Here is a 22,754-nt window from a genome sequence, read left to right as displayed (position 1 = left end):
AACTTCGGAACCTCGGGGTTCTGGAGTTCTGGGGAAGAGGAAGGAGGCAAGGAAAAGGCGGAACTGCGCAAAGGAACTTCGAAACCTCGAGGTTCCGGAGTTCCGGAGAAGGGAAGAAGAAAAGAAAGGAACTTCGGAACCTCGGGGTTCCGAAGATCCGGAGAAAAGAAGAGAAAGGGAAAGAAAGAGAGGAACTTCGGAAACTCGGGGTTCCTAAGTTTCAAAGAAGGAAAAGCGAGAGAAGGCAAAGAGAAGGAACTTCGAAACCTCGAGGTTCCAAAGTTTCAGGGAAAACTAAAGGCCAAGGGAGGAACTTCCTCTGGACAAGGCAACACTTCACACTTCATGATTCTTCTACTTTCTCCTTGATAAACTTAGGGCAGCGCTGGTCCATGGATCGTATCTCTAATCGGTTTTTACTGATGGACTAAGGGTGCCATAAAATGATAACAATACCCATCCAAGATTGTCGAAGATGCAAAATAAATATACTCAAATTGCAATTAAATATCATACTATCCTAACAATCTTCCATGATATTATACAGTACAATGACATCCAAAGGAACAATGAAATATATCAAGTACAATATCCAAAGCCCACAACCTTCCTGCACCAAGAGAACTTTGAAATGTCACTTTCTCCAAAAATAGTAAGTTCCCAATGTCCAAAAATGGTAAGTCGGGGCCACAAGACAGCTTTGGAAAAATAATGATTAATTTAATATTTTATTTGTTCTAATGAAATTTTCATTAAATAAGGAAATGAATAGTAAATTGCTTTGTTTGGCTTGGGGGCTTTTTGGAGTCTTTTGAACAATTGTGGGAATAGAGAATCCTATAAACGATTGCCTTTTTGTAACCAATGAAGCTAATTGGCAATAATAGTTGCCAAGGGTTAATTTTGGCAACTAATTGACAAGGCTCCTATATGCAAGGCTTTGGAATCTTGGACACCCTCTTGGGCCATTTTCATATTTAAACAGAAAATTTGTTATTCGACATTATTACATTTTCATCTTTTGCCCTCATAAATATTATTGATTGTGTTTCTTCAGTGGTTGGTAAACCATTTGAGTTGAAGGTTTGTGGACGGGATGTCCACAGGTTTCAGGTGATTTGAAGATGGCAGGCCTTAGATTACAGCAGGTAATCTCATCTAGAGGTTACATTTGTGCAGAAGGAGTTGGCACCTTCAACAGTTTTCAGCGTTTTGGTTTGCAAGGAGTAGTTTTCAGTGTTCCTAGTTTGGGTTTGGAGTTTTCTATCGAGTTTGTTGTAGGAGTAGCTACAGTTTACTATCATTTGGCAGTACATACTCTCTTCTATGAAAAATCAATTGCTCAAATAATCAATATACTAACAAAGGAGGCAAAGGCCCCTTAAATAGAGATTACAAGATGGTGTTCTAAAAAGAACAAACCGTTTAACTAAAGCTAAAAAGCTAAAAAGCGAAAAACACTAAAAAGCTAACTATGCCTTCTAATAAAAGAAGCAATAGTTAAGCTAAATAAATTAAATGAATTAAACGAACTTAAATGACAATTAATAGAACAACTAAACATAGCTGACTAAATATAATTAAATATTCTAATACCCTCCCTTAATGGTCATTGTATCAACTAACTACCCTACAAAAAACACTCCAGGTCTTTTGATCACAAATGCAAAGAACACTCTGCTGCTACGGAGACCCTCCTAGGATCTACAAAGTGTTAATGACCAAGATTACCAAAATCCATCCAACTTGATGTTGGGTAACAAAACTGAATACTGAAACCACGATTTCGAGGAAAATTTGACAAACCCTCCAAAATTGAAGTTACAAATCATCATTTTTTATGGAAAAAAATGGTAAAAACCCTAAACAAGAACAAAACCCTGAAACAATTTTTGAGGAAAAGATCGAACAAAAACCTGAAACGGTTTTTGAGGAAAAAATCGAACAAAACCTTGAGACGTCGCACAGCAAAACCCCTAACATCATGCGGTAAAACATTACTCCCTGATTTTCGAGGAAAAAATAAAACAAAACCCTCCCATGGTTTTTTGTGAAGAAAAATCAGAAAACCCATACAAATAATTTGAGGAAAAAATTATAAAAACCCAAAAATAACTGCATTAACCCAAAAATAATTTCATCTTGATGATGGATCACGAAGTGTGATCCAAAACATTGATGCAAAAAATTCTTTACACAATCAATCCAAAAATAACTGCATTAACCCAAAAATAATTTTTTTTTAAGGGACAAAAATTATAAAACCCGAGGAATGCAAGCTTCAACATTGAATAGTAACAATGCCCTATTCACTAGTAACAGAGACCACAAACGGAGGTGGAAAACGTCGCACAGAGAATACGTGGAAATCACACCGTTGAAACCCTTCGCGCGCAAGAAAAAACAGTTGTCAAAAAAAACCACAACACACGCGAAAGTTGCTGCAGCGAAAAAAAGACGCGGCACCGAAAAGAAAAAAATCGCACCACCCGCGTAAAAAATTTGGGCTGAAAAAAAATCGTGTTGTATCAAAATCAAGAAAAAGCACAAACATGCGGCCGGAGACAAAGAAAATCGCATGAAAAAACTCAAGAAACCATGAAAAAATCGCAGCGACCACAGGCACAGAAAAATCGCGGGTTCTAAAAATCACGCTGAACAGAAACATGATTTTCCTTGAAAAAAATCCATGCTAAAACCCTCCTACAATTGCGAAAAACTCCCATGATTCTTAAAAACCCTCCTACGAAGAAAATCCAACGAAAAACACATTTGCCCAAAAAAGGAACTTCAAGTAATTTCACTAAAAAATTCCAATAGGAAAAAATTTTAGAATTATAAATTTCAAAAAATTTCATCCACTCTGATACTATGAAAAATTCATTGCTCAAATAATCGATGTATTAACAAAGGAGACGAAGGCTCCTTAAATAGAGATTACAAGACGGTGTTCTAAAAAGAACAAACTGTTTCAATGAAGCTAAAAAGCTAAAAAGCAAAAATTGTTAAAAAGCTAACTATGCCTTCTAATAAAAGAAGCAACAGTTAAGCTAAACAAATTAAATGAATTAAACGAACTTAAATGACCATTAATAGAATAACTAAACAAAGTTGACTAAATATAATTAAATATCTAATATTCTAGGCATCAAGATCATACTGTCCAAGTTTGGAGGGTTTACAATGCATTTTTGGGTTTTCCGGATGCCCTACACTCATTGGGAATGTCATGTTTGTTGTGGATTGAGCTTAGGAATTGTTGCGGAAGTTGTTGCACATGGAAAATATTTAAAACAGACCTGTATTTCTGTAACAAATTCTAAAATTAATAATAATTTTCGATTTGTTGTGTCCTACAGCAATTTGATTTTCGAATTTCAATGTTTATGAATGCCATTACAACCAATATTCCAAGTCAACAAGGGCAATACTGATAAAATATAAAAAACTCAACAGCATGAATATCCAAGCACCCATTCCAAGATTGTTGGAGATGCACAAAATAATTATACTTGGATCGCAATTAAGTATCATACTATCTTCCATGATAATACACATTGCAATATCATCCAAAGAAACAATAAAATATATCAAATACAAGATCCAACGCACGTGGTCTTCCTGCACCAAGAGAACTTCTTTGTGCTCATTGGCTTGTGATGGAATCAACAACATGACCCAAAGCCTCAACCTTTTGCAACAATACCATCTCACGAAATGTTTTGGACAAACAAATAGCACTTTGTGTAATGGTTAACTTGTACAAGAGAAAATATAAGAACTGTGCTGAAAATAGTTGATAATAATATGACACTACAAGGGGGCAATCTCCAAATCCACTTTGAGGGAGATACCTCCAATAATCTTCAATAAGAACACAATACTCCACATGATAACTAATCTATAACTCATATATATACCATACTTAATGCCTTGAATGCCACCCAGGCCAATCTAGATACTTAACTATAACCATTAGGACGACTTGAATGCCTACATATGATTATAATGATGATTATGAAACTTACTTAAGAGTTAACATAGCCATTAGCCAACTCCCCATAACCCAATACACACTATAGGGTTAGGGGCATAGCAATCCTCCCATCTTTACAGAAGCATTGTCCTCAACACTAATCGCTTTTGGATGCTTCTTTTTATTTTTATTTTACTTCATCTTCTCATCCTCCTCCTCCTCCTCCTTATTTTTCTTCTTTCACTACTTCTTCTACTTGTTCATGTTCTTCTTTACCTTTTGCTTCTTGTTCTTCTTTTTCTTGTTATTTTGCTACTTCTTCAACTTATTTTTCTTCTTTCACTACTTCTTCTACTTGTTCATGTTCTTCTTTACCTTTTGCTTCTTGTTCTTCTTTTTCTTGTTATTTTGCTACTTCTTTGTTTGAAGAACTCACCACCCAAAAAGATCCAAGAGCTTCACTAATATATAGCCTTGGGATTAAATTTAGTAGAAACCCACACAAAATAAATCCAATAAATATGGAGCTTTTACTACAGCTTAATGTGTCTTAGATCTCACTTTCCAAAAGAAATCTCTTAGAAATTTGCTTATTAACAACCTTGTAGCAAATTTGATGAAATTGAAAACCCAGATTTTGCAATAACTCATTAAATTTTACTCAAAATGACACCAAATCTGGACTGTAGTAGAAGAAAAAAAATTATGAACTCTCATAGGATTAGAAAAAAAAATTGTAATGTTCCCATTTTTAAATCATCTTGTTCTGTGAGTGTTGGCCAGTTTTTAGGGATTTTTGTAGGTTTCCAGATGTGCTGGGAGAGTTCCAATGCTCTTGGTGAGCTCATTTCTCAGTTTCAAAGAGTTTTGACAACAATTGCTATTTATAGTAAATTCTTACATGGCACCAATCCTTTTGGGTATTTTTGGGTTTGTTCTCTTAGATCCTCGGAGAACATTGCTATTTATGGTAAGTGCTTGCATGGCACGGATCTTTATGGGTTTTTCCAGGTTTGTTCTCTTTGGTTCTCAAAGAACATTGTCATTTATAATATGTGTCCGTGTCAGCACCAGTCATCATCCTTCAGCATCAGTTGTGTTCCAACATGATTGACTTTCTTTTCCTGTGTCTTGGCAATTCTTCTGCAAGGTGAATGGTATTATTTAATTTTTGCACTGAAGTAATAATGCGACATTTAATTGTTCACTTTACAGTTTATCTATAGAAGTGTTAAGTTTTGTCCCTCAAGTGGGGAGTGATAAGCGGGGAGGGGGCGGAGTTTGCACATGAAATGTTTTTAATATTTCAAAGGGTCCTTTTGTATGGAAAAACTACTTTCAAAAAAAGCAAAAAGCTCTTTTTCAAAAAAGCAATGAGAAAAAAAACTTTCAAAAAGTTATAAAAGGAGGATTGAGGCTCTTATTTGTATTATTCTGCTTGTGCACACATAACAAGATATTATTGAAATGAACCTAGAGACTTCTTTTAGAGATTGTTGAAGACGAAAACCCTCTACAATTGATCAAGTTTCCGTGGTGCAAGATCCACCCTAGCTGGTTGTTGATTTTCAGATAGAGTTTTCTGTGTTTGCTCAAAGTTGGGTGATAAAGGTTTGATGAAGATGAAGATTTATAAAGTTTCCTGATTTGGGAATTCAGATTTTGGTGTGTTTAGTTTCTTTTTGGAATGTCATTTGTGTTTGTAAGGGTTTGGACATTTTCCCAGTGCTGGCCATACCATTCCAGCTATTCAGAGAAGCACATTTTAATCATATCATTGCAATTAAGCCATTTTCATTATGGGTATTGTTGCAATGCCTTCCTCTTTACTGCAGTATAAAAAACATTAGTTTATTAGCAAGGTTTGGACAACATTTGAATTTTTCATGCTAGTCACCCATTTGGGAAGGGCCGTACAGATTTTCCTTGACACCTGAGATTCTTTGGAGGATTAAATCTGCACTTTTGAATGCTAAAATACCTTCAGTAGGAGCACTTAAATGTTCAGAAAATAATATTACTGTTTGAGAGCAGATTTGGACCTTGTTTGGGGTCTTTGAAACTTATTGAGGAATTCAACCGTCTAATTTTAGCACCCAGATTTGCTGCAGAAATTTCCGAGTTTATTATTCATGTTTGGAACCCTCTATTCAGGGTGTTGGGCTTCTTTGGGTGGATTAGATTTGCACATAAAATTCAGAATTGATTTTTAGCTTCGAAGGTCATGGAAAACATTGTGTTATTCTATTAAGGCAATGCTTAATGCCAAAGGAGTTTATTAGTGTGAGCTGATGACAAATTCCAGTGGTCTTGTTTTCAGGTTTGAATATGTTAGTTGCACTTCATTTACAGATTTATGCAAATATATGTTGATAGTTTGAAGTTTAGCGTTTGGCTAAATGCATTTTACTCTAGCAAACATTTATATGTGATGTATCTGCAATGAATATGAAATGAATGACTTAAAATTTGAAAACAGATCCAATCTGCAAACTGTTTATTTACAATTTTTGGGTACAATTTCTGCCTTCTCCTCCTACTCTACTTCTAACTGCTTGCTATCTACTACTTCTCTACAAACTATCAACTATTAACCTGCAATTGAACTAATACTGAACTATTAACCTTTACAAATGAGGAAGTGGAGCCTTATATAGGTAGATCCTTACAATGAATGGCTCAGATTGATTCACAATCAATGGCCAAGATTACAAGATAAAAACCCTAATTAGGGTTTGTTACACCCATTACAAAGTATTTAATGCTTGACCAATGATAAAATCACATTTTATGGGACACATATCCTTCCTTGAATTTCTAACCAATAGATGGTGAAGGTAGGTACATCGAACTTTGTGTCCACGTGGTAGTTATCATTTTGGTGGATGAGTCAGATGCATTGAATCTAGGCATCTTGTCTTGGAATGATGTGATTGCATAAGTGATGATTGGGCGCCACCTCAGCTTGTTCCTTTTAACTCATCACAAATGTAGGTGATTGATGCATATCTCTTGATACTCAACATTTCTAAGCTCAATTATGAATGAGACGAAGGTAGGAGATATTCCCAAATTGTATCCTTCTTGGGGATCAATCCTTCTAACTTTGATTAACTCTTCTGGAATTATCTCCCTGAAGTACTGGCAATAATTCTTGGATTTCCGGAGGAAATTCAAGATTGTGAAAATATTCTTCCTTTAGCACGTGCACCTCTCATGCTAGCTCTTGTGAATCTTGTGCTTCCTTGATATCTTCTATGTGGTGAGATCTCTCTCTTCATGAAGCAAGCTGATATCCTCGCGTTGCATATACCTCTTTGGCTTGAAGTGAAGTATATGTTTTGACTTCCTTTGATGCCACGCCCTACACTTGCTTTATTGTGTCTTTCCTTGATGTCACAAAGGCATTGATCATACTCTTCCTTGCCTCCTATCTCACTTGTCTTTAACTTGCCATCATCTTTGAGATGATCTTCATCACTTGTTGCTAAGTTCTACCTTGGGCCCTTGCCTTTACTAATGTGGTGAAATCCTTCCTAAAAGTGCCACTCTAATCCTTCACAATCAGACCTGATCCTCCGCTTTTACCTGCAAAACAAACAAGAGGGTGTCAAATATATATGATGCATACTAATTTTACCTATCTCTCATCTATATGCGCTCTGATTTGTCTGATTAAGGGATGTCTTTAGGTCTGATTGCAGTCCCTGAGGTCTGATTTTCATGCTTTCAGCCACTTCATGATCTGAGTTTTGATCTGATTTTACTTGATTTCATGTCTGATTTTAGTTGCTTATAGGTTTAAATTGCTGATTCCATTCTTCTAGGCCAGATCGCTGATTCTAGGAGCAATTGGAAGTATGTTGCAATAGGTCGGACTTTTGAAGGAGCACTGGCAGTGGCTTGTGGAGATCGGACTTTTCAGTGAGCACTGATAGTTTGGGCTTTTAGGTGAGCATAGGAAATTCGGACTTTTTGAGTGGCATTGACAGTCATCAAAAGATGATCGGACTTTTCATAGGTCACTGACAGTGGCAATAGGAAGGTCGTGCTTTTGATGCACCACTGGCAGGGACATCAAAGGATGATTGCAACTTGCCCATTTAGCATTTCAACATGCTTCCACCTACCACTATGCAACATCATTAGCTTTAAAATTCTAGAGCATTGACTTCAAGGAACACTGATCTCAGTAAATTCATAAGTTTCCCAACCTGAGTAGGCAACAAGAAATGATCTTAAGGCAGATCGGAGATCTTACCACCAACTGGCAGTGCTAAAAGAGGTATGTTGGGGATTTGGATGAGCACTAACTGGAAGCGGTCGGGGATTTATTGGGTTACTGACTGGAAATGGTTGGACTTTTAGGGGGTCACTGACTGGAAATGGTCGGGGATTTAGGGGGTCATTGACTGGAAATGGTCGGACTTTTACAGGGTCACTGACAGTGACACAAAGGTGTCAACTTCACTTGTTCCATTAGTTGGTTTAAAGCATTTCAAGTCTTTGCTAGAAGATTTCACCTAAATTATTCATCACTAACCCCCCCCCAAACATCAAGCATTTACCTCAATCAATGTTCATCTTGCCAAGTTTTCCACACCTTGATCGTGCCTTTGAAGGATCACAGGCTAGGTGTAAGGCAGGTCGGAGATTTGGATGAGCACTAACTGGAAGTGGTCGTGCTTTTGATAGGGCACTGACAGTGTTCGGGGTTTTCACCCCTCACTGACAGTGACTCAAACATATCAATTGTACTTGCTCAATCACCTCAATCTCTTCAAACATCAAGCACTCACCTCTCCGATCCTAAGGGTCCTTCATCATCAACCAAGCCTCCATGGTTGTTAGGCCTTCATCCTGATTGACATGCATCTAACCTTTCAATTCCTATGACTCAACACTTTCACTCATTGTTTCCATTTTTTATTGTAAATGTATATGCAATTTTCAATTTGAAGAACAAGTTATATATTTATACATCTCCAAGATCGAACATATATATCTGCATTAATGCCATTCTTCATTTGATGTAAATGGATCTGTATTAGATTTTATCTGACCGATGCTATTTGCATCAACATTGATGATGATGATCAAATGAAATGATCATCATACTGTTCATTGCCAAGCCCTGAAAAGCTACACTGACTCAACTCCCTTAGAGAGAAAGACTTGACTTGATTACTTCTTGACCATCTAAGACACTGCACTTCCTCAAGCAAAAGGCTAATAGCTAAAACACTACTAGACGACTAAGCTAAGACAACTAACCTAGAAAGCCAAAAAAGTAGGGGTCCCCATTTGCAATGGGGCGATGTGTGAAATCGTCACAACAGGACCCCCACTTTTTGCTCATAGGTTAATTGTCTTAGTTTAGTTGTCTAGTTTGGCAGTAGTTTCCTTAGCTATTAACCTCTTGCTTGAGAGGGGATGTAGTGCAACTCTAGGTTAGGTCAAAGTATGGGTCTTAGGGGTGACAGGCAGTCAAGTGAATAAATGGACTTCCTTTAGTCAAAGCATGGAGGTGAGGAGCAATCAAGAAGTGATGAACAATTAATTGAGATAAAGTGTTTGGTGAGAAGCGGTCAAGGCCCAAGGAATGATGAAAATGCCTTGATGATGATGAGGTTGCCTTAGAGAATGAGGATAGGAAAGTCTTGAAATAGATGGGATAAGTGTTGGAATCAGCAAAATTGAATAAGTCATCCCACTTCCTTTCACTTCCACTTCTACTTCCTTCCATTTCCACTTCATGCTCAAAACCCCAACTAAGATGCACATACTCCTCCACTTGCTGAGATCCATGCTTGGTAAAGGTTGAATACTTCACAATTTTTGAAAGATAATGTTGAGTGATGTCGAGGAAGTATACTTAGCAAGGGAAGATAAAGATGCCTTGAAAAGATTGATTAAACAAAAAATATTAATGTGGAAGGAGAAATCACTACTTACACTTGGGGACAAAAAGCCCGACCAGCTTGAGTCACTTCTAGTGACCCTCCAAAAGCCCGGCCAGCTTGCTTGACTTCCAGTGAGCCTCCAAATCCATGGATTTCCAATGCACCCCCATAACCTCGGCCATCTTCCTTCAACTTCCACTTGGTGCTTAAAAGTCCGGCCATCTTGCATCAACTTCCACTTCATGTTGAAAAGCCTAGCCTACCTTATCAACTGCCACTTACCCCCCAAAAGCGCAGACTTCCTCACAGCACTTCCAGTCATCCTCTAAAAGCTCAGCAACATCAAGTTCTGATGCAAGAAGTAAACACATGGAATGATGGAGAGAAGACATTGCAACTTGGAGGAATCAAGATATTCAAGATTTGAGGAATCAAATGCAAGATAACATCACCAGGGCAAGGATCAACATACTTCAAGGTTGAATCAACAGGGACATCAGAAGTCTAGACATGCAAGAGAGTGAAGGTAGCGAATGAAAGGAAGCAAGCATGTGGAAGAATGGAGAGAAGACATTACAACTTGAAGGGATCAAGACCTTCAAGGGGAGGAGGCATCAATGGAAAGGTGCTACAAGGCAAGTGTAGAGATCATCAACATCAAGGAGAGAATAAAAAAACCCAAGCTTGAAATAAAGAATTTCCACAACATGAAGAGGATAACATTATACGAGGAGGATCAAGCACTCACGATAAGTAAGGAATTTTACAAATATCTTGAATTTCCTCTGGAAATCCAAGAATCATTGCCAAATCATCAAGAGAGTTCTTGACACATGAAGGAGGAATGGGTGAAGATGATCAGGTCAGATAAGATGATGCAATTTGGGAATATCTCCCACCATCATCTCATTCATCACAGGCTCGGAAATGCTGAGTATCAAGAGATATTGCCTATCACAAACACTTGTAATGAGTTACAAGGTGTGCAGCTAGCTGCTAGCTGAGGTGGCGCCCACTCATATTCAACCCAATCACTTCATTCCAAGTCAAGGCGTCCAGATTCAATGCACAAGACTCATCCATCAAGGAGGATAACTACCACATGCGATGGCATAAAGTTCAACAAACCTAACTCATTCAAAGGTGCAGCAAGTGACACATGTCACTTCATCAAATATTGTTTATCTTACCTAACCTCATCACTCATTGGTCAACATTTGAGGAAGGACATGTGTCCTATTTATTGTAATTTTATCATTGGTCAAGCATTAAATGTTATGTAATGGGTGTAACAAACCCTAATTAGGGTTTCTATCTTTCAATCTTGGCCATTGATGTGGATTTGATCCTGACCATTCAATTGTATTGAGAGCACTATATAAGGCTTGCTCTCCTCATTTGTAAGGGTTAATAGTGAATAGTTAATACCAGGTTAATAGTTAGTAGAGAGCAGTAGGTAGCAAGCAGTTAGCAATTATAAGTAGAGTAGGAGAAATTGTTGCCAAGCCTGTAAATAAACATCCTTTGCATGGAAGATATGGTGGAATGTGTTGTTTCTTCTACATATTGCATAATTTCTTGTTGAATCCTTGTGTTAGATGAAGTTCATTGATTGTGATGCAATGTGTGGATGTTGATAATTCCTTGTTCATACTGTTTGTGATTGGATGATTTCAATTGTAGTGCATAGTTAGCCTGAACATTGAAATGTGTTAAGTTCAATCGTGGATATGTTTATTCAAGTTGCGCTAGTGTATTGGGTATTTGGGTAAATGACTCATGATATGAAAACCTTTCATTTCCTTGGAAGATCGCATCGGCTTTGTGTAGTTGTTGGCAACATGGTGAAGCAAAACTTGGTTGAGGAATGTGTCCACCCTAGCATGATCCACTGCTATCGTTGATCTTAGAAATAGACTAGCTTTCTAAAATCTCATCCTTTTATCTTTTTTTTCAAATCCAATAATTTTCGCGTTCCAACAGTATTCAAGCAAGAGTTCATGCAAAATGCGCAAGTCCATTTTGTGATTCCAGCAATATCACATCAAGCATTGAGCTTACCCACACGTCAAGACCTGACATTTGGAACCTTGGAGTCGCCTCATATGATCATGAAGTTTAGCATAAGAGGAGATTTTGCTCAAGTGAGGATAAGATACCTTGGTATTTTATTCTATGTATGAAGTGCATAAAAAACACATCAACACTATGAACGAGGGCAATGATATTACATGCAACTAACTTGATTAGAGGCATTATAAGATAATTTGATATTGTTGTCTAGACGTTGTAATTATGGGATTTAAGTCCCATTTGATATTTGATACTTTTAATAAATCATCTATATTTGTTGTTATTTTTATTATTTCTCATAGTTTGTTTACAATACACTTGTTTATCTCTTCTGTACCAGATGCATTTATGGCAATTCATGGATAAAGCTTCTTTCAAAAAATCTCATTTATGGTGGTTTGCACAATCCTCTATGAGGTTGTTCAATGAAAACCATATGAGATCATTCAAACACCCACAAAAACCAATAGGTTTAACATGTCGTATTTAAAATTGTCAGCCTCTTTCCAATTCTAAGGCCTACCAAGTCATCTACCGCACTCCTTTAGGCCATTCTACGCCATCTCCCTCTACCTAAAAATAACTATTTGGTCATATACCCTTCTTTGTAATCCACTTGTATCAAATGAATCAGCTCATTTGAGTGTCCTTTCTAATTCATCAACAACAAACCATTTATCAAGCACATTTTATTGATGAACTTGTTCAAACATCATCTTCACAAAATGAGATTAACAAATTCCATTCACTAATTACAAGTTCCTTTGTTCTATTGTCAAGTTGTCCAAGGATTGTCTTCTCCCTCGTGTGCATTAGTATTACCTTCATTAATTGAGTTCAATTTCTCATTTTTTCTTTCCTAATCCAACTTGCTTTTGCACCTTTGTCTAAAATCCTTGTTTAGTTCAATAACCAAAATCTATCTTTTAAGTTAATTTCTTTGCACTCAAACTCCTATGTAATGATCCTTAACAAAGAAGTCACTTGTACCCAAGCATTCTTGATTGATCATTTGCAAAAACTCTATCCCAAACACAAAGTTTTGTGTACCCAAATTGAAATTTTATGCAATGCCCTCAATTCATATCATATGTCACAACATATTACAATTGCCTATATGTTTCATTTGACCTCCCATTCCTCCTATTCTCAACAACCGCCACCACTAAAATCATTTGCTCAACAATATCTCATGATCACGAGCTCAACCTATACATCTCTAGGCCATCCATTTGATACCAATCTTGCATCGCATGCCCTTAAGTTAGACCTCAAAAAAGGGTTAGAAAACATCCATATAAATATTTAAGAAAAAGCATTTCACAAGTTATGGGGAAAACTATTCTAGATTTAATCAAATACTTGAACTAAGCATGCATTCAATGACCTCTATGCACTCCTCTCCAACTAACATTTCCCGCTTCAAAAACTCACAAAAAATATTTCCCAACATGTATTGCTAAGATGTTGTGGTGGACAAGGGAAGTGCATGTGTAAACACGTTCACAAAAATTTAACTAATTCATATCCCCAATTATATTGTCTAGACAAACATATGAACTCAATCATATCCCAAAGTATATCATCTAGGCAAACATATGAAATCAATCATACCAAATTATATCATATAAGCAAACATGTGTGCTTGCATTGATTACTCACAATACTTATTGAAAGAAACGTATAATAATGATGAGGTGAGATTTTCATTGCATTGGAGGGGTTTCCTAAATGATTTGAAGCAATGTTTACCTATGAAACTAACCATACCATGAAAAGTGAAGCTTTATGACAAAGATAAAGGATTCTCCTCGACGTTACTAAAACCTTGTAACCATTTGATTAATGTTATTATTCAATACAAATCTTAGAATTAGCATGTGATTATATGAACTCATTACTAGATAAATATGCAAGATGTCGATCAAAGGATGTCTTGAATCCTATCACATACAGGGCTTATTCTCCAAACTCATTAGCATCCATGATGTTATCAAAGTGAACCAGCTTTAGCTATACAAGCAAACATTCTCTACCAACAAAGGCTAAGTGTTCATTTGCCATCACTTTATAGGAAAGTTTCACCATATCATGCCAAAATGAAGGAAAACTTCCTCTCAACAAGGAGGAAAAGGTGAGCTTCGCTCTTGTATATTTATTTGAATTAATTTTTTGCTATGTTGTCTATTTTTTCTCATGTTTAGCAGCTAGCCTCATCCAACCAGCATGCATCCTCATTGTCGTGCGTCTATATATTCCACACAGGTAAGAGTGTAAACATAAATTATTGGCAGAAATTAATTCAATCTCTTTATTGTCTTTGTGTTTTTTTTGACTAATTTGTGTTGTTGTTCCAAGAGACATCAATAAAACATGTAGGCTAAAGCACCATCAGATTCTTACTGTGGAATTTTACTTGTTTTATCAATATCTTTTGCAATGATATTTCATTATCACACAAATTATTATCAATGCCCTTTTCCTACATAATTGTGATAATCATCTTTAAACTTTCCTAGCATTATTGATATTCTTCATATCTTAGGGATATTCCTTGTTGATTGTCTGCATTTTTCAATGTACTGTTCTTCATCTCTTTTCTTATTGCTCATCTCCAATTTTTTCCTTTGATGCTGTTAACATTTTCAATACCTACAATATAGTTATTGTTCTCCCTCCTCATCATGTCCCACTATGTATTGAATTGTTCTTCCCCTTTATCTTTACCCTTTGAATTATCTAATTATTCCTTGTAATGTTTGCTCCCACCATTACTGAAATTTATTCAAAATTACTTTATAACATAGTTACAAGACTCGGACTCACCTTAGACTCGGCAAGCATATTTCGGGCACAGACTTGGACTCGAAGGAGAAAAACGGCAAAAACTCGGCAAAGTGAAAAAACCCAAGAAATTCAAAGATTTTTAAGGATTTAAAACTTACTTCATGCACCATTTATTAAATAAACCTTAAAAACACAATAACATCATCAAATAGAAGCTAATTTGATCACAGACACAAGTATGAATCGATCACATAAGTATAAATGCAAATTGTAGCTAAAGGAAATAGCACACAAATATATAAATATTGTCAAATGTATACAAAACTCATTAAATACAAAATCCATGACATCAAAAGTTTTAAACAAATATCAAAACAACAACTAGAAGTCTATGGCTCAAAGGAACCTGCATCCTTCCTACAAAGGCATCTAAGGTAGGCCCTGGATGATGTAGCAGCCATAATATATTTTTAACTATGAATATATTAAATTTTGCAACAAGGATATGTATTATGTATATTTTTATGATCATGATTCACCATTGGCCTATCACTTGCTTAGAATTATATTTTAATGGGGGTTTGAGGGCAGCACCAAAACAAGGTTGGGGGTAGCACCCCTCGTGAAGGTCTAAGGGTGAGAGAGAGAAAGGTGGAAATAGGTCTAGATCTTGGGGGAGAGAAGATAAAATGAGATAGAGAGGGGATAGAGGAAGAGTAATAGGGAGAGAGAGAGAGATCTAGAGTTCAAGGGAGATAAAGAGAGTGAGATAGATAGATAGAGAGAGATAGAGAGAATGATGATAAGAGACTGCTAATTACTAAAATTTGACTAAGTTTGAAAAATTTATAAGATCTAAAACCTAGAATTTGCATTATAACTACTAGAAATCTGAAACCACTCTCAAACATCCTACCAATATATACATGAAATATAACTTAAAGTATAAGAAAGGAAATGTGACTTCTACTTACATGTTATATTTCATTTATATATTTTGATGAAGAGAATGAGACTGACTTTAAGACAAAGACGATGAGTTAAATGTTATATTACGTGTATATCTTGGGGACATGTCATAAACCAAAAAAGCATTGAAATTAAAAAAAGGAAAAAAAAATGGCGGAGTCTAGGCAAGTTTGGGAAAGACTCGGCCAAGTCCGAGTTCAAGCCCCCCAAACTCAATTAGCATTAGTCGCCTCATGACTCGTCGAGTTTTGGTGAAAACAAGCAAATCTTGTTTCTTTGGTTTATATTAACCCTCAAGTTGTCTCGATGTTTGACTATTGGAAAGTCTTAACAAGCTCTAGGTATCATTTTAATCTATGCATTGAGCATAGCATGAACACTTACAACCTAAAAGATACATATCATCATTACGTGTACTTTCAAAATAGCCCTAAACCCAACATACCAAATGAGATTTATGAGCACCAATTGTAATGGCATCCTTTATGGACTCACAGCCAAAACTGCCATCATACCAACTGTTGCACCCAAGTGTGAATGTTAACATAAGCACAATACTGCATAACTAAAAAAGATAGTGTTCTATTATTATTAAGGGACTGATAGTTCACATGTAAAGACATGAGATGTACTTATCTACCCACAAATGAAAATGGAATATGTCTATAGCACTAAAGATAATAAAAGTGTCACCTACACACTATATAGTTATGGATAAAATCTAAATCCAAATAATTGATGATTATGTGGTAAAAAAATGTTGGCATTGTGTTGTCATTGATGTCAACCAGTATAGGATGACTACCGGTATAAGAGATGTATGTGCAACACTGTCATGGATGAGTACGGGATGAGATATCTTTGATATCACCTTGTGTTGCAGATCACCGGTAAGGTAAGGGAGAGAATGTCATTCAGAGGAATGATCACTGAGGTCACCGGTACACAAGTTAGTGTCTGACTTGTGTGGATGAAATGGACAGGTTATCGGTACAGTCTATCACCGGTAAGGAAAGGATGTCCACTGGCAAGTGTTGTGTTGACAGTAAGTAGTGGCCAATCGGCAAGCTCATGACCAGTGTACAAGCAGGATGGGCAAGGTGCTTGAGCTGTTGTTTGTGATGAAGAGGCAAAATGCTACCTAAATCACATCAACATGGGAGGAGAAGGATGTACAGGTCACCGGTATGCTGTGTGGTTGCAGAACAGCAGGACTCCCACCGGATAGAGATGCAGTCACCATGTGAAGAGATGACTGACAATGAATGTGCCCACACCGGATCACATGTGTCTGTTTGAAGATATGCTGCACAAACAGGGAAGCCACATGTATGCATTGCAGGATGCAAATGACAAGGAATCACTACCACCGGTAAGTGGAACTTATCTCCTATTATGCAAAGTGTGCATCATAGTTTTGTGAGATAAGGAAGAAGAGGTAAAGGCAGGTGTTTGAAGGCTCACACCGGATCTATCGGTGAATCCAAGGAATGCCTCAAGTGCATAAAAATCAAGGATATACACTGGACCAACAGAAAAGGCATGTTGAGCTGCCGGAATAGATGAAGTGTGATGAGTTTGTCACTTTGACAAACCAGTTGAGATATGGTCTGAGCTGATCAGGAAGTAGGCAAGGCTGAGCAGATGCAGACAAAGGAAAATGGTCGGATTAAAGATGAAGTCTATTGAAGGTTGATGACAAGGTGTCATCAAGAGTGTTTACCGATATGTAAGTCCACTGGTAATATGGACAAGGTGCAGATGCAGAAGACTTCCCATCTGATGCAGATATGCATAAGGTAGGTTAGCAAGAGTGCTAACTGGTTAAGTGTTACACCGAAAGAGAAGCAAATTGCAAGGTTGATGACAGAGCGGTTTGAGGGTTTAACCGACAGAGTTAGTAAGTCGGTAGATGAACCCGGTAATGGAGTTGGTCGGTGATCCAATCCATACCGACACAGTTGTTCGAGCAGCGGTGGATGCCGACATGGATGCCACGGGGAGTCAAGGTGGCGAACACGCTTGCAACAGTAGATGGGGTGTGCACTGACGAGGTTGTTGCAGAGTTGGTCGATATTAATGGTAGACCCCATAAATCATGGGGCGTGTTGCAGAGGCGTTGCAAAGGATGAACGACAAAGGAAGGTTAGAGATTTGCTGGCGTAATGTTCAAGGCACGAAATCAGTTTGCAAGATGACCTCGAGATGGAAACAGCTGGATCATAAATGTGTCAACTGTTTTCGAGGCTGAAGAACAGGGTTAGATTTGCTATTTTTAGCAAATATGCATTGGATGATGGAAAACGCGTACAGATGCATTCCTCCAATGCAGGTGATCGATCCAAGGCAGATTGGATCGGATCTGATGAAGATTTGATCGGTCGAAGAAGGAACCCTAACCGCCTAAATTTGAATTGGCTTTTGGCGGGAAAATCTGGCTATATGTATGCGAGCCAAAGATATTGTTTGGTGTTGCTGAAGGAGAGAGTATTGTTCTTGAAGGAGAGAGTATTGCTGGTGAAAGGGAGAGTACTGCTTCTGGAGGTGAGAGCAAATCAGTCAAGTACTCAACGAGTATATGAAAAGAGACTGAGGGTGTGCGAGTGAGAATCAAGTTGAGAGGATCAACCGGCAATAGTGAGAAAATCAATAGTGTCCATACCGGCAGAACAGAAGTGAAGGAAACCGTAGAGAAGGCAAGCACAAAACCGGCAGAGTGTAGTACCGGTGAAGAGCAGCAGAGCAGCAGAGAGAAGAGGCAACTAGAGAGAGAACCGACAGTGAACTCGACAAGAGATACAACAGAGAGATTTGAAGAAGAGTTACAAAATCCATTTGTAACAAGAAGATAACCTTGATATCAAAATATGTTTTTGTATTCACTGAGTTGTAGCTCGGTGCAGGGGTTGTAGCTCCTTGGGTTGGTGCCCTAAATCAGGGGTCGGTGCTCCTTTGGGTTGGTGCCCATAAACTGCAGGAGTGGTACTCCTTGGGTTGGTGCCCTAAATGTTGTAACCGAAGTGTTTCATTGTGAGGCTGGATTTAAGCAGTAGTCTTCAGCAGCATTTCTCACCGAGGTTTTTCCCATCTTGGGTTTTCCTCGTATATGTTAGTGTTATGGGATGTCCCTTTATGTGTGAATGCATTTGTGATTATTCTCCCCACTAACTGGTAAGTTTGCATTCAGTTAGATCTATTGACCGGTATACTCAAATAGGATTCTTAAAGGGAAAAGTTTGAGAACCACTAATTCACCCCCCTCTCAGGGTTGCATTGTGTCTAACAAAAAATACCTTTGGGATTGGGGAGAACACAATCTATATGCCTAAACGAAGAGTTTCTTAGGCAAAAAGCTCATGAAATGTCAAACAGTTGCATCTTTAAAACGTAATTTTGGTTAACTTTTGATCATAACCTTTTCAAAGTCTCCCTTAGTTAAATCCTAGGCTGTTTCAAAAATTTTGTGCTGCGATAACTTATAATAGAGAGATTCAGTTATACTTTAGGGTTTCTTTATAAATGAATGTGAAAGTTATATTTTATGGTTCTTTAAGCATTTAGAGCAACTAACTTATACTTAATGAGAACTTTAAATTTAACGGTTGCTAAAAAAGGAATTTTTTTGCCACAACCAAGCTAAAAACCAATTTGACATATTTCTTTCTGCTTTACCTTATAAATACTTCACATTTTCTACCCCTGGGTTTCGAATTCATAACTAGCCTTACCAATCCACCTCCAGCAACAGTTGGGGAAAACACTCCCATTTTCCCTGTGCTTGTAATCCCATGACAGTTTGAAACATGCAACAAGGAATAAACAAATCTTATCTTGAAATTTGGAGAGGCAACTTTTTTTAGCCAGACTTTGAACAGCCACTGGAAAGGTGGGGACTTGAAATTGCACTGCCTGCTCAAATTTTTCGGAAGCCTTTTATTGGTAATAGCAATCTCCATGTAGTGGATTCTTCCTGAAATTTTCATTATTGAAAGTTTTCAATGCAGTCTTTGAAAATTGCAACGAAGAGGTAGAAATCTCATGTTGCGTGTAACTATTTTTACTGCAAATTTCTCAAAAAAAATATCGGTGGCATCCACAAGTTACGGTAACACGCCTCCAAGATAGTTGATACCCTTGCCTAAGGACCTTCTTTAGGCTTATTCACCATTAATGTTCTTAAAATCTGGTAGATTTTTAAGGTCATTTTGCATCAAGTACAACAATGACATGACACCATATCGGCCTGATGTAATTTATTTCATAAAGTCAGAAACTTCAAGAGGAGTTAGGTCTTGAAGAAATATGTGAGATCATTCAAACTCAACAATTCATTTCACAAGTTAGAAATCCAAGACATCACAAACTTCTGTGCTCTAATGCGCTTAGACAAAGAACAATAAGCATTGTGCATAACCTAATACGTAAAAAAAAAAAATCAATTAAGATTGATATCATGTTTTTCCTTCTTACAGATGTCTATGACGGCTCACAAAAAATAGTATGGACAACACTAGACCAAACCCCGTATTACTGGCTCCAGTTTTAACTTAGCTGGTTAGGTGATTCAAGATCTCAGTAGCATGTATCTAGTCTTAAAGACCACAGTTGAAGGACAATTATCCTGTTAATAAATCATATAAACAAGGCCCATGTCTGGAACGGGCTTATATTGTAAACTTTCGGCCATCAGTAAAAAAATATGATATGTCCAAATTAAAAGTAACTAATCTTATTCACGAAGTGATCATTAAATTAATTCAGAGCATTCATGATCTTTCCAAAGAGATAATGGTTTAGTGCATATTTTATGTTCTGAGTGCAAAGATATATGATAAGTTTCTGGATTCAGCTGCATAACACGATTCTTTTCCAGCATTTTGAGCTGATGATGACCCCACGGACCACACCCCAAACATAGAAAATGAATAGCACTGAGCAGCTGAATCCAGAAACTGTCCCATATATTAATTTATCAAAGTTTTGATTTCTCACAAGAATGTCAAAACAGCTAACAAGATTCTTATATATATCTTTACAGAGAGATTTATATAAAAAGGTACAGCACTCAAGAGTCAAAAGAAAAATCAGAAAACTACGCAGACTAGTTCTGTAATAAGTTTTGTCTTAACTAGATTTTAAAATACACTGCAAAGAGACGAAAAAAAAAATATGGTTCATATCAGCTATGAACATGATTATAACTGAAATTTATGCCATCTAGTACAAGATTATCACTGATGTTCATATCAACTACGAAGATGATTTTTTCCCAGATATACCAGAACCTAGTACAAAACCCTAATTTCTCTTCTCGTTTCACTTTTACACAAATTCTAATCTTCTCAACAAATGACTGAGCACTGCAGGAGAAAAGAGAGGCTAACCATGGTTACGAAGATGGCAGCTGCGTCAGTTGACGCAGATGCTAACTTTCCACACCGTCAATTGACGTGAAATTCAAAATCCCCCAGCTGCAACCATTACCTTTACGGCAAAAGCCTCGACAGTGTAAAACCAAAATATATATATATATATTACTGAAAATAACTACTCAAGCTGCGAATGGAACGAGGGCCGTAATAATGGAGAAATCAAAGTCTGCAATGCCGAGACCCTGCAAATATTACTATATTTGGCTGCGCGGTGGGGCCAAGATAATCTTTCATGGCGGTGCAAGGTTGAGCTTTAAAAAGTCCTCCACCTTTCAGCAACATCAAACAATGTTTATTCTATTCCTCGCTAGCGTGTGAAAGTCCTGCAAGGTGTCTGTCCCAAAACCCTTCTTTATTTTCTGCGTACTACGCGCCATTTTTTTAATCCTCAAAATTAACGCACAGCATAACCAGCTGAAACGGAAAACGTGCCGCGGCCATCGAGAACACAATTGCAAATTTTGTTAATATTGGTAATAATTGGGTCGGGCCAGCGCACGGCCGTTTTTGTCGGTTATTTCCCTTGATTGCCTTACTTAAGAGTCGAAGTTGTACTTCGAGACGAAGAAACCATGTAACTTTATTGTGTAGAAAGGAAGGTGTTGTCTCCATGAAGGGACACCCATGTGAAACTGTTTTTGTAAGGGAGTCTTTTTCAATTTGCCATGTCTAATCACTATTCATAATGAAATGAAATTAGGGGATTAAGGGAGCCTTTTTCAATTTGTCATACCTAGATTATTTTGTAATCTAATGGACTTTAAAAGATCTATTTATAGATTATAATAATAGTTTCAGGTATCTAGATAAAATTAGAAAACTTTTAAATCAATTTTAAGTTCTTTTTGATGAAGTTTCATTATGAACTTTTTATGAAAAGATTGTTATTTTGTCTAAGTATATCTCTTCCATATGGTGTTTAGATCATATATTTAATGTTTTTATATCTAATATGGAATCAATTTTAAGTTCTTTTTGATGAAGTTTCATTATGAACTTTTTATGAAAAGATTGTTATTTTGTCTAAGTATATCTCTTCCATATGGTGTTTAGATCATATATTTAGTGTTTTTATATCTAATATGGATATCATTATAAGTCAAGCACTTTGTTAAGAGTGTTATTCTATTTTTACCACTTTCTTGTTGTAACAATAAGCAAGTTCTTATTTTGCATTCTTCCTTAAGTGTTGTTTGGTTCTTTGGCTCACATTTAAGGGAGTCTTTATCAATTTGTCATAGACTATTTTGTAATTTAGTGGGTGTTAAAAGTCTTATCTATGACTTTTAATAATAGTTACTGGTATTCTAGGAGAAAAATAGGAAACTTTTAAATCATTTTTTAGTTCTTTTCGATGAAGTTCTATTATCATATATTTAGTGTTTTTCTATCTAATATGGATGTCATTATAAGTCAAACACTTTGTTTAGAGTGTCGTTCTATTTTTACCACTTTCTTGTTGTAAAAATAAGCAAGTTCTTGTTTATCAGTCTTCCTTAAGTATTGTTTGATTGTTTGTCTCACATTTAAGATAATGTGAGGTAGTCCTTAAATGGGCCATCAACATTTTTGCTTTTCATTTAATTCTTGCTTCCATATAAAAAAATTCTTTCT

At 36.8% G+C, this 22,754-nt stretch overlaps 1 protein-coding gene across 1 annotated transcript in view; it reads right to left on the bottom strand.

Annotated features, from left to right (window-relative positions):
- The window catches only part of LOC131038390 (myosin-11), a 298,247-nt gene extending 276,588 nt beyond the window's left edge, over window positions 1-21,659 (bottom strand). Inside the window, exon 1 of the mRNA XM_057970810.2 lies at window positions 21,093-21,659. Coding sequence (XP_057826793.2) covers window positions 21,093-21,095 — 3 coding nt within the window. The 5' untranslated portion in view covers window positions 21,096-21,659. The remainder of the gene's footprint in view (window positions 1-21,092) is intronic.
- Between the last annotated feature and the right edge of the window lie 1,095 nt (window positions 21,660-22,754).

Source organism: Cryptomeria japonica, chromosome 2 (genome assembly GCF_030272615.1).
Source record: "Cryptomeria japonica chromosome 2, Sugi_1.0, whole genome shotgun sequence".
NCBI lineage: Eukaryota > Viridiplantae > Streptophyta > Pinopsida > Cupressales > Cupressaceae > Cryptomeria > Cryptomeria japonica.
Note: the sequence above shows the minus strand (reverse complement) of the source record. Positions and strands in the feature narration are given on the sequence as shown.